The sequence below is a fragment of the Ammodytes marinus genome (assembly GCF_949987685.1).
Source record: "Ammodytes marinus genome assembly, chromosome: 2".
Taxonomy (NCBI): Eukaryota; Metazoa; Chordata; class Actinopteri; order Uranoscopiformes; family Ammodytidae; genus Ammodytes; species Ammodytes marinus.
In genome coordinates, this window is record NC_137231.1 from 25,567,422 (window position 1) to 25,584,258 (window position 16,837).

Consider the following 16,837-nt stretch of genomic DNA (forward strand, 5'->3'; position numbering starts at 1 on the left):
TCAACACCGTCAGACAGGAAATCAGACGGAGTTGACATTTGACGGTGGTGACAGAGGCCAATGACGGTAGAAAAAAAAAGCTGGGAGGTTGTGTCAAAGCTTAGCTCAGTAGCTTAGTATATGTTGGATACATACATGTAATTTAATTTGCCGAAACATAGGGTTTGTATTTTTTCAACATTACACCCTGTTTTGTCCCACTTCTCAAGAATCACTGAAATACATAATAGAATTGGGAAGAATCATAGATAGTAGGGAAAAATTTGTGGAAGATATTTGTATTCGGACCCCCGGCCTAATGTCTATCATGGTTGCACCATTGCCTGCAGCAGACTGTATCCATAGACTTATTAAATGATCACATTCATACTACATATTTTCTCTTACATATAGCCTGTTTCAATACAGTTGTATAAATTGTAACTATGTGTGAATGCATTGTTTAATATCCCTTTGTGAGAAATATGCAGTTAGTTAATAAAGACCAGACAAAAATCAATACGTTTACATGGGTTTAATGAGTCCATTGAATCAATAATTTTCCCAAATAAGATGTTATAATAACTCAATAAAAAGTTTAATTGGATAATACCACGCAAATTGATGAATCTGTAGAACATAAACATATTTTTCAGATTTTAACTTGACTTTCTTTTCAGTACAATATATTAATGCGCTTTACAATGATTTTCATAATACTGTTATTGCTTCATGACTGGCTTCATAACTGGTTTCATTTCATATTAACTTCATTCTCTTCACGACAACCTGGATAAAATCTCCCCAATACATAATCAGAATGATGTTCTTCAGATTGCATTTCACCAAGAAAAGCATTTTTCAGAATACCAATTAAAAATCAATCGGATGGAACTCCTGGATATACTCAAGTACAATCACAGAGCAGTTCAAGACATACATCATTATTATGGAATCACAAGTTAGAGAATAAAGTAAAAAAAAACAAGGCTTAACATGATTCATTTTGAGGTATTAGTAATGTAAACCAAGTGAGTGTACTGTATGGCACGATCAGTAAATATGAGTGAGGAGGAATGGGTGTGTTTTGACTGATCTTGTGGGATGTCAGCAGACTTCCAAAAGTTTTCTGTACTCCTGTTTGACACAGCTGTAGATGGGATGGTAGAAGTGCCTGTCTGAGGCCATGAGGTCGGTGACTATCTCAGTGTGGTCGACTCTGGGCAGCAGGTAGAGAGACACCTTTATGGACAGCGAGTTGAGGAGGTCAGAGAACTTTGTGGACGACTCAACAGGAACTATGATGTCATCGATCCCATGCAGCAAAGCAAAGGGAGGAACCCTGGAACAAATGAAAACAAGGACCATATCAGTGTGTGTAAGTTAAATAACAAATGCAACCTCATTCCTGGTCAATCCTATACATCACATCCATTTGATCTGATTTCCTCACCTGCTTAGTTTGTCCTGGCTCAACTGCTTTAACACGTGGGTTGGTGAGTAGTACGGGAAGTTCTCCACTCCATTCATAGACTTGTGCATGGTGGAGACGTATTCCACTGCTCGCTTCTGCTCGTGCTCATAATGGTCCATGATGTTGTACACCCCACTCAGGCCTGTCCGGGAAACATGACTGATTTAGCTAACTGGTTCACGTAAAAACCCTGGCAATCAATTTTATGAAAATATATAGGAGGAGGCATATGTTTAAAGTCCTATTCATATGTGTATTTTTTAAAAACTTCAATGCCTTCAGATGAAGACACTAAAACAATTCAATAGGTACATGTGTATTTACTAAAGTTAAAGTTTCTTTGGTGTAAAACGTAGTTGCAACAGTGACTGGAATTTGGTGATGGACAGTCCAGTGATCCTTACCGATAATTCCTCTTATTGCCAGTGTAAGCCCGTTCTGCTTGCCGGCCTCTATGAAAAGCTCGTCTCTTGCATCAATGAGAAATAGTGTGGTCAGTGCACTCAAATGTGCACCTGCTGAATGGCCAATTAAAACTATGTTGTCCTACAAGAGGACAGAAAAACAAGACAACAGCATTTGTAATGACATCTTCCAAGAACACGGGGGGAGGGGGGGGGGGATTGGGGATGTACAGGTACAGATGTGACAAAATACCTCAAAATGAAAATGAACATGTATTCTACCACAACATTTATTCATACATTAGAAAACAGATTAGACAGCATAAATCAGCTCTACTTTAAGGATGTATTGATGAAATTAGTTTAAATTGTGAGCTTAACATGTCCTGTGAAATAGAAGAGCATAATTTCTGTCCATGCTTGGATGATTGAATTGCATGAAAAAGGCAATGGATTTCAGGAAACTTTAAGCTATTGTCAGATTTTCATATGCTTTCACTGATCCTTTATGCGTTTATTAAAAAAATCTTGCCATTATAATAAAAAAAAAAATCAATTTCCAAAGTACACATGAGGATTTTTCTTACTTTGTCAAGGTTGAATTTAGATCCACTCTCTTGAGCCCATAATAAGCAGTCAGCAATATCTTGGATCATCCCTAAGACGTTTGTCTGGATATTGGACAAAACCACCTGTCAGTTCAGCTACCACAGTAACATTTATGATTAAATGTCTTATAAGCCGTTAAGGGTTACTGTATTATAATTGTTTATCCATAATTAACAGAATTATGAGAATTACTGTTCATATTCCAGTCTCACAGACTCTACTAGGAATGCAAATAAGACAAATTACCTTTGGATACGTGCAGTAATCAGGACAAATGACAGTTGCACCCAGTTCTTCAGCCATCCGCATGGCCAGCAAACAGTAAATGGATCTGTCTCCGGAGCCCCACGCACCTCCATAGATGAAAACTACAAGTGGCGCAGGCACATCTTTAGACTTGCCCACATTTGGACGATGGTACAAGTCCAACTTGTTGCCTCTGCGCCCAAACGTGATGCCCTGGTAGTATCCAGATAGAACAAACTGTTAGCACATATTTTGGTACCGCATATCACACATTTCCAAGGAGTGAAGTGGTCAAATGTAGAGTTCCTACAACTTAAGGCAAGTACAAAACCCACCTTTTCATAATGCTTACGGTTCTCGTCATTCTGGTACCATGACTTCCACTGGAAGTAAAGTCTCCCGTACTGTAGATATTTGAGAGTTTCCAGCACAGCTCTGGTCAAACAGTATATCCGCCTGATGGGGTCAAACATGAAAACAGGGAAATTATAACTGACTTTTCTTAATGAACAAAACACAAAACAAAAAGACAAACTATATTTTCTAGGACAAACACCAGATATTAATAAGTGAAGAAAAATATTTTTTACCTTGGTTTTAGCGCCTCCATGTATTTCTTATATCCAGGCTTATTGGGCCATCCGTAAAGCCACTGGGCAGCCAGAGAGATGGAGTATGGGACGCCAACCAACATGACACCAACCGCCATCGGCATCGACATGTGACATTTTAATCCTGACCTTTAACGGTAAGAAAAGGAAAAGAAAAAAAAACAGATCAAGATACTAGGCTACTACTCTTTCAAAATGAATATCAATCAACGTTGTTCATCATGTTGTACTTAAGAGGCTCTTACATCTTGTGGTCCAGTCTGTCCCCCTTTCTCACCTACAAAGGACACAGGATGTAAGCAATAGGAAAACTTAATAATACTAGTTATATACAGACACACAACAAGTAAAGTTTAACATGCATCCCAAGCAAAGGTTTAGGCCTACACACTGTGGTGGCAGTTTTCAGTTTGACTTTCAAAAAGGCACCCCTTTATAAAGAGTTAGAACTATTGGCTTAATTCATGTGAATGCCCTGTAGGCCTATACTTCACCGCCCTCTCGTGGGTGATTATGCGATTACACCAGGAGTCAGATATCAATTGATTGTTTGACAGGTCCATCATATTATATACTATCTATGGTCCATCAGCGGCCTCCTCTCCGGTTAAGAATAATAACACAAATATACCATAAACCCTCGATAAGGGCTTACATATATAAAATAAAAAAATGCATGTTAACTGTAAAGTTATGGGCTACAATAGCGTATCAACAAAGCGAAAAAACAGGTTGTGGTTTACTGTTTTCACAATTTCGGTGTTAAGCCTCACAAACGACAGAAATGTGTGGAAAGCACAGGAAGCCATCGTAAACATACCTGAACATAATCATATGTAGCAAATCCAGGGGCCGGGTTGTTGTGATTTAATACGTTGTTTAATTGTTGATACTGTAGATAACATTACAATACACGACTGTCCTCCAAAAAACCGGCTTCGGCCTAACATAACAAAAGATGAACGCGGCAAAGCGAGAGTGAAACGCCTCCATAACTTCCGTTTTGGCAAAAGCAAGTGTTGGCCAGAAATATTGTGAATCTTACGTAAGTGAGTGGCCGCTTAATTTATAGCATACAGTTTATAATACACATATAAATATCATTCTATTTATTTATTCATTTCGAGAACATGCGGGGGTGCCCACAAGAAACGGTTGATGGGGCATAGATTATTTGCTAAATACAATCTATGATTCTTTGTCGGTAGGACAGGGGGATTTCTCTCTTGTCACAGTCAACATCTCTGCTCTGATAACCCGGAAATACATACTAAAGAATCCAAAGAATGAGAAAAAAAAATCAGGATGTTTTTGAGCTTTACTGTTTAGTGACCTCATATTTATTTTTACTTTGGGGTCTCACATTTTAATTGTCTTATAGCTGTTTTTTATTTATTGTATTTTAATCATTCAAGCAGGCTTTTAGTTCTACATCTCATGGTCTTTCTCAGTGAATGAATGAAGGTTGCTCTGTTAGAAATCACTGCTGTCACAACTATGGTATGCTACACTACACATCATAAGAAAGGAACAAGTGAGCTATCCATGATGAAAACTCAACTGCAGTCCATAGCCCTATAATGAGGAAGACCGTGAAATATGGTTTAAAGCTTAGAAAAAATAAAAAAAAAGAGAGAGAAAAAGATAGGCCTATAGTGGACCTTCAGTAAAGCTGAAGCTAAATCATATTAAATGTGAACGAGTTTTTGCTAACCAACAGCAGAACCAGTTTCTCCTGTGCAGACAACTAAAGCGTGTAACATGATATGATTAATCAAAATGCAAAGTATTGAAAAATTCCCCTGTCTTATAGCCTAGCACTCAAACAATTGAATCAACCGTAGGCCTATTAACCACCCTGATCCACAGACTCCGTTTTCTTCCACACAGACAGCTGTGGTCAATAATTTTTACTCCTTCTAACTCTTTGCTTAACCAATGACTGAAAGATTAAATTAGCTTGTGAATTCCCTGTTAGTGTTTTGGAGGAATGCTCTTTTACCAACTGCTCGGGATATGTGAAAACATATAGCATGGCTGGTTTACTATTTGAATGAATTTGATTATTACATTTTACATAAACTAGCACCACAGCAAAGATGGCTACTGCATCATTAACTTAAAATCTTAAAATACATTTGTCACTGATAAAACATCTGAAGATATTTCTTCTTTTTAAGTATAGCTATTTTGTAATTTTGATAGATTATGGTGTACCTCTGTTTTCTTACCAAACACTACCTTTCTTTCCTAACTTCTTCACTTTCTGGATTACAAAAATATTTTATTTTATTTTAATAATCAGTACCCTTAAAACCTATATGTTATCATTCAAATGTAAATCTAATTGGCAGTTATCCAATAGATTACTTTATGGTTAATGATAAAATTAAAGGAATTGTAATTATTCTATAAAAAGCAGCACTGACAGCATATGGCCAGCAGAGGGAGGAAGAATTCTGTCGCTCACTAGGCTTCTTGAATTGTAGTTTCATTGATGTCTTAATGTGCAATATTTCAGACAGATTGTCCAATATGTAATATGAGACTTCACACAAAACAAACAGTGATTTAAGATTGAGATTTTAAACAGTTAATAATTTCTTTACAGTGTAGCACATGTTTGAAAAATGGTCTGCACTGTAATAGTAATTTGTGATGTATATAAATCCTAAAATATCCTAAACCAAATATGTTTCTTTTCTGGATTTCAAACAATAACAATTCAATTTATTATTAATATTGTTTTGTTAAATTGCCCAGCATAGATATCCATTCATTTTCACTTCTACGCTCTACGAATTGCCACCTTGCAGTATAGTCATTCTCTGTTAATTCACAGAGAACCACAGCAGTACTGGACAGAGGTATCATTGGCCGTGATCATGGAAAACCTCAGATTCAACATTTGCAAATTCATGAAAAGCAGAGCAGTGCACTGGTGCTGACCGGCACACGGGTTATTGTTATGTTTGGCCCCACAGAACGGTGCCTGCTGCAGCCCCTGAGTGGGTGTGTGGTTGCTCCTCCATCTGCCCGCCGCGATGTGGGGAGGCCCAGGTGCCTTTTTCTGAAGCCACAGTGGAAACAGAGTCGTTGAGCGAGTGCAAAGTCAGGCATTGAGCATGGCAGGATGAGCAGAGTCAGCTCCTTTTTAGAAATGCTGTGGTAACAACTCACAGCTTATTTTACCCGTGCATGTTTAAGAATTATATTATCCTTGAGGGGAATCATTGTATGCATAGAGGTATTGAGATAATAACAACTGACGTACATAAGCCTGTGTTCTGTGCAGGCGTATAGGACTCTTAGGGGCCTATGATTGGGTAAAATGTGTTCTATGTGGAAAAAGTCTTAATGTAATTTGATTTTGTAGTCAAGTGGGAAGCAATAAGAAAACATGTAGATCGTAAAACAACTAGAATCAGCATTTGCCTTCAAGCCTGTGTACAAAGAGTGTGTTCAAATGGTGTGTAGTCCTACAAATGGTGAAAATCAATGACAAAATGTCACAAGCATAATTTTTTTTTCTTCTTCTCATTCAGCCTTTCAGATCAAATCAGAACTCGGTGGTTACTCGGATGCTGCAGGGAAGCACCAGTGAATCATTCCACTGCATGTCCATCAATGGGAAAGCCTCATCTTCAGGCCTCTAGGGCAGCAAACAGCTGTCCTACTGACATGTCCTGGAGCAAGGCCTTGAATCACATCCAGCTGCTGCTCTGCTGCTCTGTAGCAAGCATTGTGATCTCGCTCTACAGGCTACCAACAGTTTGTCCCTTTTCACTTACAACATGTGAGTTCATAAAAAAATAACTTTTCTGTCATGTATTCGGTGTGGGTAACCTATTTCAGTTTGCGGCCTAACGTACCCCAATTTGAATACAGTAGATAACAAATAATAAGAACCTGATCTCTATGTATTCTCAAGGTATCAATGGCAGGAAACAGGGGAAAACAGCTTTTTCGTGACACAATTCTCTGAGATGAGATGTTGCTCTACTTCAACATACCATACCTCCTTCCCTATTTAGTCTGGTGTTTAAGGAGAACCTTGAAAGACTTTAAAGTAATATTTAAACTTGCCTCAGGGAGTGGAAAGTGGAGTTTCAAGAAACTCAAGCCATAAATTGTCTCTTCGTAAGACCAAGGTGTGAGCGGCTTAGGGACAGGTGACGAAACCAGCACTTGATCAGAGGAGTTGGTGCACGAATCTAAGTGGAAAGGCTGGTTGTCCATTTGAAATCAGACCATTCATTCTTTTGCGGATATAGCTTTTGGACAATTGTGCTTTTGTAGTCGGCTGCTATTCAAGACTTTGAATTAAAAACCTAAGAAAAGAAAATTGATGCATGATGTAGGCTGCAGTCATTTCCTGGTATCGTGTGGGGCACCTCAGGCATGTAGTGGCTTATCTGGTTTCGTGATAACCGTTTTCACATATTTCTGGCCAAACTAGTACACAATGTGTAAATGCTTATCCTCTTTTCCATCCGGTTAGTCATTGTGGAGGTCTTACACAAAACAGAAGCTTTTGTGCACACAAAGTCCTTCCCCTGGGACAATAAGGCAACAGAGGGTGTGTCTGTGTATGTGTCGACAGGAATCCAAAAAGATGACTCATATGTACATTTCCGTGTCTTTAAAAATTAATATATCTTTTTGTGAAGTGTTTGAAGTGTGTCAGATCATGGACAGGTTTTTTGTTTATTACATTTTTTTTAAACTTGGCGCTTAATCTTTGATATGTGTTAAACGGAGGTAGGACGGACGGACACCATATTAAGTGTTTGGGCTTTTACAGATGTCTTCTTGTGTCTCTTTGTATCCTCGCAGTTGACCGTGTGTTTACTGGAGGTAATGTGCATACACTGGCCTGTTTACTTCCCCTCCTGGGAGCCCCCACTTTGACCCAGTCCCTCAAGTTTCCTAACTGATGAGTGGCATTGAGCCAGGACCTAAACATGCAGCTTCTGTGTTTTTTTTCTCTCTCCCCCTCACTTTACCTTCCATCCGCTATGCTGCACAACCTCAAATCAGTTGGAGTTACAGAGGAATTCTGGGCTCGGGGATCTCTGGACACAGAGCCATCTTTTCACGGGGGCCTCACAAACACACCAGGCCTAGAAAGAACCTCTCTTTGACAGGGGGAACCATGGAAACTGGCACTGACCACAAGGCCCAGTTTCTAGGTATCCCTGTGCCTGGAATCACACCCGCGTCCCGCAGACGCCAGAGGAGCACGGAAGACAGAAGCGCTGGGGTTCAGATGGCGATTTCTTTCTTTTTTTTTCTGGCTCTGATTGATTGGAGAGAAACAGAGTGGCCATTCTCGTCAGATGCACTGGATGAATGCTAACAACCTTGTAAAGATGCTCAAGAGCATTCTTAAAGTGAGAAGGAATGGAGAGTTTTGGCAAGATAAGGTAGTTGATAGGGAAACTGACTAAGCAAATACATAATAAGTAGCTTAGGTGTGCACATGTGCTGGTGAGTGCGCGGGAACAGGTTGAAGGGGTTCAGTGGTTCGTCAATGCAACAGTTTTGTCTTTATATAGTCCAAGCTCTCTGCAGAGAGCAAGGAGTCAGGTTGCAGTGTGTCATGTGTCTTTCCAGCGCTGACTGCGTCAATAGAAGGTAAGAGCTTCCCTCCAACGTGCAGCCCTCAGAAACCTCCTCAATGTTCAAAACCTGACATGACTGATCACCACACAGAGCGACATAGTTATTTAAAAAGTTAGAAGTATGAAGAGATATGTAACTTAACAGTCACACCCCACTGTACAGCTGTGTCATTTTTGCATACATTTCTCTTTTCTCTGCACATACAGATACCATTAGTATGGAAGACATCTTGTCTTCACATAGTTGGCCGAGCGTTTGACCTAAATAAAACAACAACAAAGGAACACTCAACACTCCAAGCCATTATCAACTTGTCTCCAAACCTGTTTCATTTTTCTCCTACTGTAATTACTGTGAGTTCTCACACCCTTCACTCAAAGGCTGAAACTACTGTAAATCAAAGGTGCACCCGGTCTAGATGCATATAAATAGAATGACATGCTGACAGTTGAGCTGTGTGTGTGTGTATGTTACGTGTCACGGCTGTGCTCCGTTCTCAAACTGCAACATATCTCACGGCTGCATTACATTGTGTTCTATAGAATCAGTTTCTCTGTATTCGGGGAGGGGGGTGGGTGGGTGGGTGGGTGTGTTCACTTTGATGTTACAGATCACCGTTGCTTTTGTCAGGCTTGATTGTAGCTGCACTTGAAATATGTTAGCGTGTCATCATCCTCTTACAATTATTGACAATAGTTGTATTAAATATGTGCAATTAGAAAAGCCCCAGTTTGCTCAGAGCCACAAAGCAGATACCCAGCAGGTTGTTTGTGCAGGCCCCAAAGGCTCCTTCCCTACTGTACCTTCCTCCAACCCATTCACTCCCAGCCCTACTTCAATACCCAGATCCTTGGCACTGCTCTCTACCTCTTCACCAACACTATTGTATAGACTCCACTCTTTATATATAGCACATGTCAGCAAATCAATTTGTTCATGCTTCAAACCTATGATTTAATTCATTCTGTCCCTGATTTAACTGAGTTAATACATGTTTTCAAATGACCACACAGCATATCAGAGGCTAAGTAAATCATGCAGGCATTGTACACAAATGAAACGAACAAGGAGTTATTAGGGGCCCCCCAGAAGCTTATTTTCCCCTCAGAACCCTCTTAGTAATTTAATCCGTTCATAGTCAAAGCAAGAAGGCCATGGGTTTGAGCCTGACAGCCGGCTGAGGCCTTCCTCTGTGGAGTTTGACATGTTCTCACCATGTATCTGTTGATTTCCTATTTCCAGTTATAGAAGAAGCTGTGGAGACTCTTATTTGTTCATGTGAATGGAAGAGAGTCTGTCTGTCTGTCTGTCTGTCTGTCTGTCTCTCTGTAAGACATGGTGAGCTGTCCAGTCTGTATCTCTCCTCTCTGGAATTGGCAACTGGCTCCAGCCCCCTACGTCCTTGAATACATGAAACCGCACCACCGTTTTAGAGTGAATTCTTTTGTTTGGGAGGTAAAGGTACGCCCGCACACACACTTACACGCCAGCTTACATATGGCCACAGCTTGGTATGTTTTTAATTCAGCACATTTTGTTTGCTTTGCAGCTCCTTGCGTGCAGTGACCACCGCTTTAAGATTTTAAGACATTCTTTCCACAGCCCGAGCCGGTATCAAATACTGTGGAGCTGGAATACATAAACATTATTTTTTAAATTGAGGTAGGCTAATGTATTTTATAGATTTTTACACACAGACACACACACACACACACACACACACACACACACACACACACACACACACACACACACACACACACACACACACACACACACAAACTCATTCCAGCATAAATACTGGTGTAACTTTCACCAAACTACTCAGGCCTTGGCCTTCAAACTGCCTCGTACAGAGTTATTTCTTACTGGACTTGTCCGTCTGTCCGGTGACTAGATTCCTTTCAGTACGACCATGGGAACAAAAAAGCCTCAGTGAAGTGTACAGGGGGAGAGAGTTAATGAATCCAGTACTGTCCTCTTTGATCTACATCCTCACTGTGGAAGCTAACAATGAGAGACAACACAGACACATCAGCTCCAGCTCTGCTTCAGGCACGCTGACATTTAGATCCGCCAGTGCAGAGAGAGAGAGAGGGGCCTCAGTTTGTCACATCATTCAACTAGAAAAAGTTTCACCCTGATGAAAGCAATCCTAAATCAAAGGCTATTAACAAAAAATCGAAAAACAGGGCGACCAAATACTGGCTAAATAAATACTGGAAGGAAGCCAGGAAGTGCCTGTGACAGTCACTGAAGTATATTTCAGTCTATATCAAAAATGCTCACAGTTACAGGAACGGTTTCTCTCGCCATTTCATGAGCCGGAGTATGAGGCAAAAAATTCAAAATGTTGAACTATTCCTTTAACATGAAGTTGGAAGGATTTTCATAAAGTGACTCCAACATAGGAAAAAGTTAAACGCTGCCTTTGTTATGATTTGCATGAAAGCTTAATGATAATGAACCAAAGTGGTGGGCCGACTGACACACCAGTGTTGCCATCCCATGAGCCATTCTGCTAATGTGGCTAATGATATGATGCAGCACGCTTCTATTTTGTGGCCTTGACCAAATCAGAACTCATTGTTAAAAACATGGTTTAAACAAGGTGTTCTTACTGGCAACATCGAAACATGGGCAGACAACAGGAACTAGGTTTTCTTACTGGCAACATCAAAAAATAGGCAGAGAACAGGAACAATAATAAAACGGAACATTGGCATAAGAGACAATCTGGCCAAGGATTACCCTGCATTCCAAATATCAAACTTTTTTGTTAACACTATACTATAGCTGCCCTTAAAAAGTATGTACTTTGCATGACATATACAGGTATGCATGCTTACAATTGGGAAATACTTTTTCATCATAACATTGCGCCCCTTGCTTATTGACATCCTTTATTGTACACATCCGAGGATTGTAGATCAGAATAGCTAAAAACAGCATGCTTGTTTACATACTGCAAAATATGACCGGATGGAGAAGACATACGGGAATCTTTTGTTTGTATTGGGACATCCCACAAAAATGTCATACTATAAACAAGGGAAGTATGGGTATCGAAATGCATCCTCATATTTATTATTAGTATTAGGACAGGTATATACATTAAATAGGTTGATGAGCCACAGGTGTGGCTGGATGAGGGGAAGGGGGAGCAGCAGTAGAAGATGGTCTGGAAATAATGATTACCTTCTTCATCCAAGGGAACAGTGTTTTTATCATTATACCAGATACATAATTATTTTATAATCGCAAGGCCTCTCTAAACGTTTTTAAAATAAAATTAAAGTGCTGGATTTTTTAAGATTAACACCCAACAAAATCCTTCATTAGAACATTGTGAAACCTTAAAACACAGGTAACCATTTAATCCAGAAAAGTAAACTTGTTGTAACAGATCGTCTAAAGCTCTCTCACAGCTTTGGGATTTAACCCACAAACATTGACAGAAGGCAACACAGGGAGTATCATTGTGTGTTTTCATGATCTTTTATCCACGTCATGACACCGCACACAGAGTTCTTCCTCTAGACTCATTTACATGGTGGTTCTTTAAAACTCAAACGGACAAGATTGCTGCTGACTCACTATAATGTTCAGGGAGTATTCACAACGTTATAACAATGTCCTGACTCATAACATCAAACAGTAAAACTATTTGTTTTCCTGCAGAGTGTCTTGATGAGAGATTATTTGTTATCCAATTACAGATACATAAATCCTCCCACTAATTGATTTTAATGACTCAATACGTTTCTATTCTTGACATAAGTGGAGTGGATTCTCAGACCTAACAAGTAAGCATGTTCTGATAAATGACACATGTTGGTGTCACTAGAAATGTGACTGTGTCGTCCTAGGCAGTTAGAACCTGAGAATATAATACAAGAGTCTCTCAACTTCACAACAGGTTGAGTTTCACCTCTGTAGAACTCAAAGTACTTTCCCTCCTGAAAGTTAAAAGCGAGAATTACAAGGTCATTGATACATAAACATGAAAGTGGCCAAAGAAATGCTACAAGTGAGGAATACACGTCATGGTAAAACGTATCTACAAGAGGCACAGATGATATTGTGGTGTCTCAGCACATATTGACTGACCCACCCCTTTTTAGAACATTTTAACTTATTTTTCTTTTATCTTTGTGATGTTCTCTGAAACAAACTGTCTGTGACTTGGAATCTGTTGCACTGTCCAAATTAGGAAAAAAATTATTCTGATTCTGATTCATTAAATCAAAGGCTTTTCCTTTCTCTTGGTGGGGACACATGTTCACTTTATCTTTCTTGAATCATCCAACCAACCCTATGTCTTTCCTGAGGTCACAATAGAATCCCAAATCCTTCGAAAAGCATTTGGCTGATAAAGCTCTGCTTAGACTAGTGGGTCCCAACTAAAAAGCAATAATTGGCTGTCAATAACATCTAATCCTTTTTGTTTACCGAGCCAGTTCTGAAGACACTTGAGCCCCGGTGGTTAAAGGAACCCTGTGCAGAAAAATTACCACTTTACTTGCTTTCTCACTTCAAATTGCCCTAGATGTGTGTCAGCTAAAGGCCTATAAAGTAGATGTAAAATGAGATGACTCCATTAATAGCAGGGGGATTCTCCCAAGAGTATCTCCTTGTTAGGTGTAACTGAGGTGAGACCTTAATGCACGATGACAAGGACAAAATATGGCTCTCAAACGATGTTTCAGAAAGTACAGACGTTCAGACATATCTCTCTCGGAAACCATAAGAATGAGTTGAAGTTAATTTATTTTACTCTTCATGATTAAGAGTGAAAAACTAAATGGTCCATATTAATGGAACTAAAACCGACCTCCTTAGAAAGAAAGTGAATGCATTATACATGTGTATAAGACCAAAACCTATGTCAGGGAACTGAGAGCAAACACTGCAGGGTGTCGCTGGTGTCAAATGTCAGCATAGTCAAGAAAAAAAAAGCATGTCACATACCAAGAAGGGACTGGTAGTACGGCAAAGGGTTTGAAAGACAGAGAAAGAGAGCTCATGGCTTTTTTTGACATTCACAATAAATAATTAATAAATAATTTAAATAAAAGAAAGTTTCCGTTTCTTTTTAAAATGTCACTAGACAGAGGAAGGAAACATTTAGTAAGATTTCACTTCCCTTTAGTAAAATGTCCCAGGTTTACACACACACACACACACACACACACACACACACACACACACACACACACACGCACACACACACACACAAGAGCAACAGACATGGGCGTGCTTTGGATGAAACAATATGCTGCTAAAGAAATGCTGTTACTGTAACATGATGCTACCTTTTTCCATCTTCAGCAGCAGAGCTTAACTCTCCCTTGGCTTTGAATTTATTAGGAACTTTACAAATCTCAGCTGTGAACTAAATGCAACAGCTATCCCACAATACTATGCACGACGAGGGAACTCTAAATGAAAGGTCCTTCACATCCATGCTATCCCTACACAGGTTCATTTAGAAATAACATTAAATACATTATTAAAATGTCACCTGAGGGCAAACATAATGGCAACCTGATGCTCATAGTTTTGTGTGTGTGTGTGTGTGTGTGTGTGTGTGTGTGTGTGTGTGTGTGTGTGTGTGTGTGTTTGCGTGTATATGAAGTTATTTTATGAACCACTTTAGACTCGCAGGGAGGATGGTGCTATGAGGCGATGAGGAGGAGGCAGATCTTGGATCTTGTAAAACAAACAAAACAAATATATGAAATCCTTGGAAAGAAATATTTGACATTCTCTTGGCAGTATCAATGCTGAGTCACACTCGCGTCACACTCAGGCAGCAGGCATGCGCATTCTATCATTTCCTGTTAGTCCAAACAGTAAAGTAAACCTGATTGGTTATTGTGTTCCTGCCTCAGCCTATCACCCGATCCTGCTCCTCTCTGCACACCTGTCCCCATAGATTTATTCTTTAAAATTGATATTTACAGTTCCAAATTACAGTACAATCACCTATATCATTATTTTTTTATACACAAGCTACGTAAGTAATATATTCTACGCATCAGTACATGTTAACTTTCAAGTCAAACTATAGAACCAATGGGATGCTATTACATATAAGCTTCACGTGACAAGGAAAAGTCATAACGTCAGCTATGTAGAACTTTTATTCGTCCCTTGCCTCATTCTTGAACTTTTATAGTATGTCTGCATTTTTGTGTGTTATTTTGACTGAACATGGTTTCCCTTAGACTGTAAATCAGTCTGAAAGGTTTATATAATTTACGGCAGTTGTTTTATGACGCACGTTTGTATTTGACAGCTCGTGCGTACCCTTTTTCTCTACCTGACTCTTTTACAGTCAGTCACTTCCCAGATTTCAAAAAGACTAGCTAGTTGTGCAAGATATATTTCAAATTTAATTTCCCTCAATATTAACCAGGCTCATGTTGTGTCTGCGTTGCTCTTGGACGCCATGTGGTTGCCATCAGTGGTGAAATGAAAGGCCTGTGATCCTTCACTGATTTAATGATTTGATCAAGACCTGATAGTCAGCGTAGAAGTTTGTTTAAAGGCTGAACAGTATTCTGCTATTCTATAAATTATTCTTACATAACAACATTAACATTTTCAAAAAGGACAAGACAATTACACCACCAGATAATGAAACGTGTCTAGCTAGACCTCAGTATTTTGACAATGTTAATTTTTTTTTCTGTCTATCCACACTGTCAGCACTGTCTGTAATCACTGCATGACTGTGGTGACATTTTTGTGTGTGAACGTGACCACAGGGAAAGTCTGCATGGGGATGACAATAGAACCAAACAAACTTTTTTTTTAATGGCAGCAATTTCAACAAGATAAAACAGACACTAAAATGGTGTTTTTCTGAACCAAAGAAAAATAAAAAATACACAGGGATCATACAGGAAATGGAGTAGGAAACTTTCGATGTGGGCAGAACCTTTACAGATGCTACATCAACATACGTAACTACACCTTTAATCCCCACTTGTGCAACAGCTCAGTAACAGAGAGCTATGTAGAATGGGCAAATGCCTGAACCTGCAATTTCTCCCAACAAACAATGCACACATAAATATTCTGGTGAGGTAATCCCAAAGTACATGTTTAGCTGTACACATGTACAGCTAAACCATACACATGTAAAGGCAAAACAAAGGGGGGGAAAGTGTATGTTATGTACACTGGGAAGCTTCAAGGGGAATGATGAATGATGCAACAGCTGAAAGCAGGAGTAGAAGCCAACTAAGAAGCAAAAAAAAGAAAAGAAACAAAACCACCTTTCAGGATGTCATTTATGTTATTTAACTTTTATTCAAATCTTTTTTTATTTAAAATGATAAATATACAATATGACACATATATTGTAAGTTGCCTCCTCAGAATGACATGTTTGCAGTACACACTTGTATACATACACACACACACACACATACACACACACACACGCACACACAGACACACTTGTATACATACACACACACACACACGCACACAAGACAGCTGTTACTGGAGACTCCCTGACACCCAATTGGTGAGAAGTGGTGTGATGTGTGTGAGGAGACGGATGCAAATGAGTGTGTGTGGTTGTGTGTTTAACTGAAAAAGCAAAGGAGAAGTGACTAAGCGAAGCAGCAGTGTTGGATGTGTGTGTACTGTATTTGTATTTGCGTGTTGGCGTGTGGTGTCAGGGGGACCGTAGCAACACTGGCCAGGCAGACTAGGGGACAGGCAGACCGAGTGGTGTGATATCAAGTCGATCTTCCAGATGGCCGCACTCACTCACACACACATTGTGATAACCCCAATGTCTGCTGGGAGACCAGGTCTGCAGCCAAACTTTCGGTCACAGAGGACAAAGGTGTTTAGCACGCCAATTTTTT

The 16,837-nt window shown here is 39.6% G+C and overlaps 1 protein-coding gene across 1 annotated transcript; it reads right to left on the minus strand.

Annotated features, from left to right (window-relative positions):
• Positions 1 to 764: 764 nt before the first annotated feature.
• Positions 765 to 4,251, minus strand: LOC307259222 (uncharacterized protein). The gene is made up of 9 exons (XM_080038984.1): positions 4,144 to 4,251; positions 3,569 to 3,600; positions 3,303 to 3,452; positions 3,048 to 3,168; positions 2,713 to 2,925; positions 2,445 to 2,528; positions 1,858 to 1,999; positions 1,433 to 1,595; positions 765 to 1,321 (listed from the first exon to the last, which is right to left on the minus strand). Coding segments are annotated over exons 2-9 (1,110 nt in total). The 5' UTR covers positions 3,571 to 3,600; positions 4,144 to 4,251; the 3' UTR covers positions 765 to 1,086.
• Between the last annotated feature and the right edge of the window lie 12,586 nt (positions 4,252 to 16,837).

Excerpts from the sequence above, each read along its gene's own strand:
- LOC307259222 (XM_080038984.1), bottom strand. Across the intron at positions 1,596-1,857 it reads GGCAATAAGAGGAATTATCG|GCCTGAGTGGGGTGTACAAC; the intron begins GTAAGGATCACT and ends TTTCCCGGACAG. Across the intron at positions 1,322-1,432 it reads AGCCAGGACAAACTAAGCAG|GGTTCCTCCCTTTGCTTTGC; the intron begins GTGAGGAAATCA and ends CATTTGTTCCAG.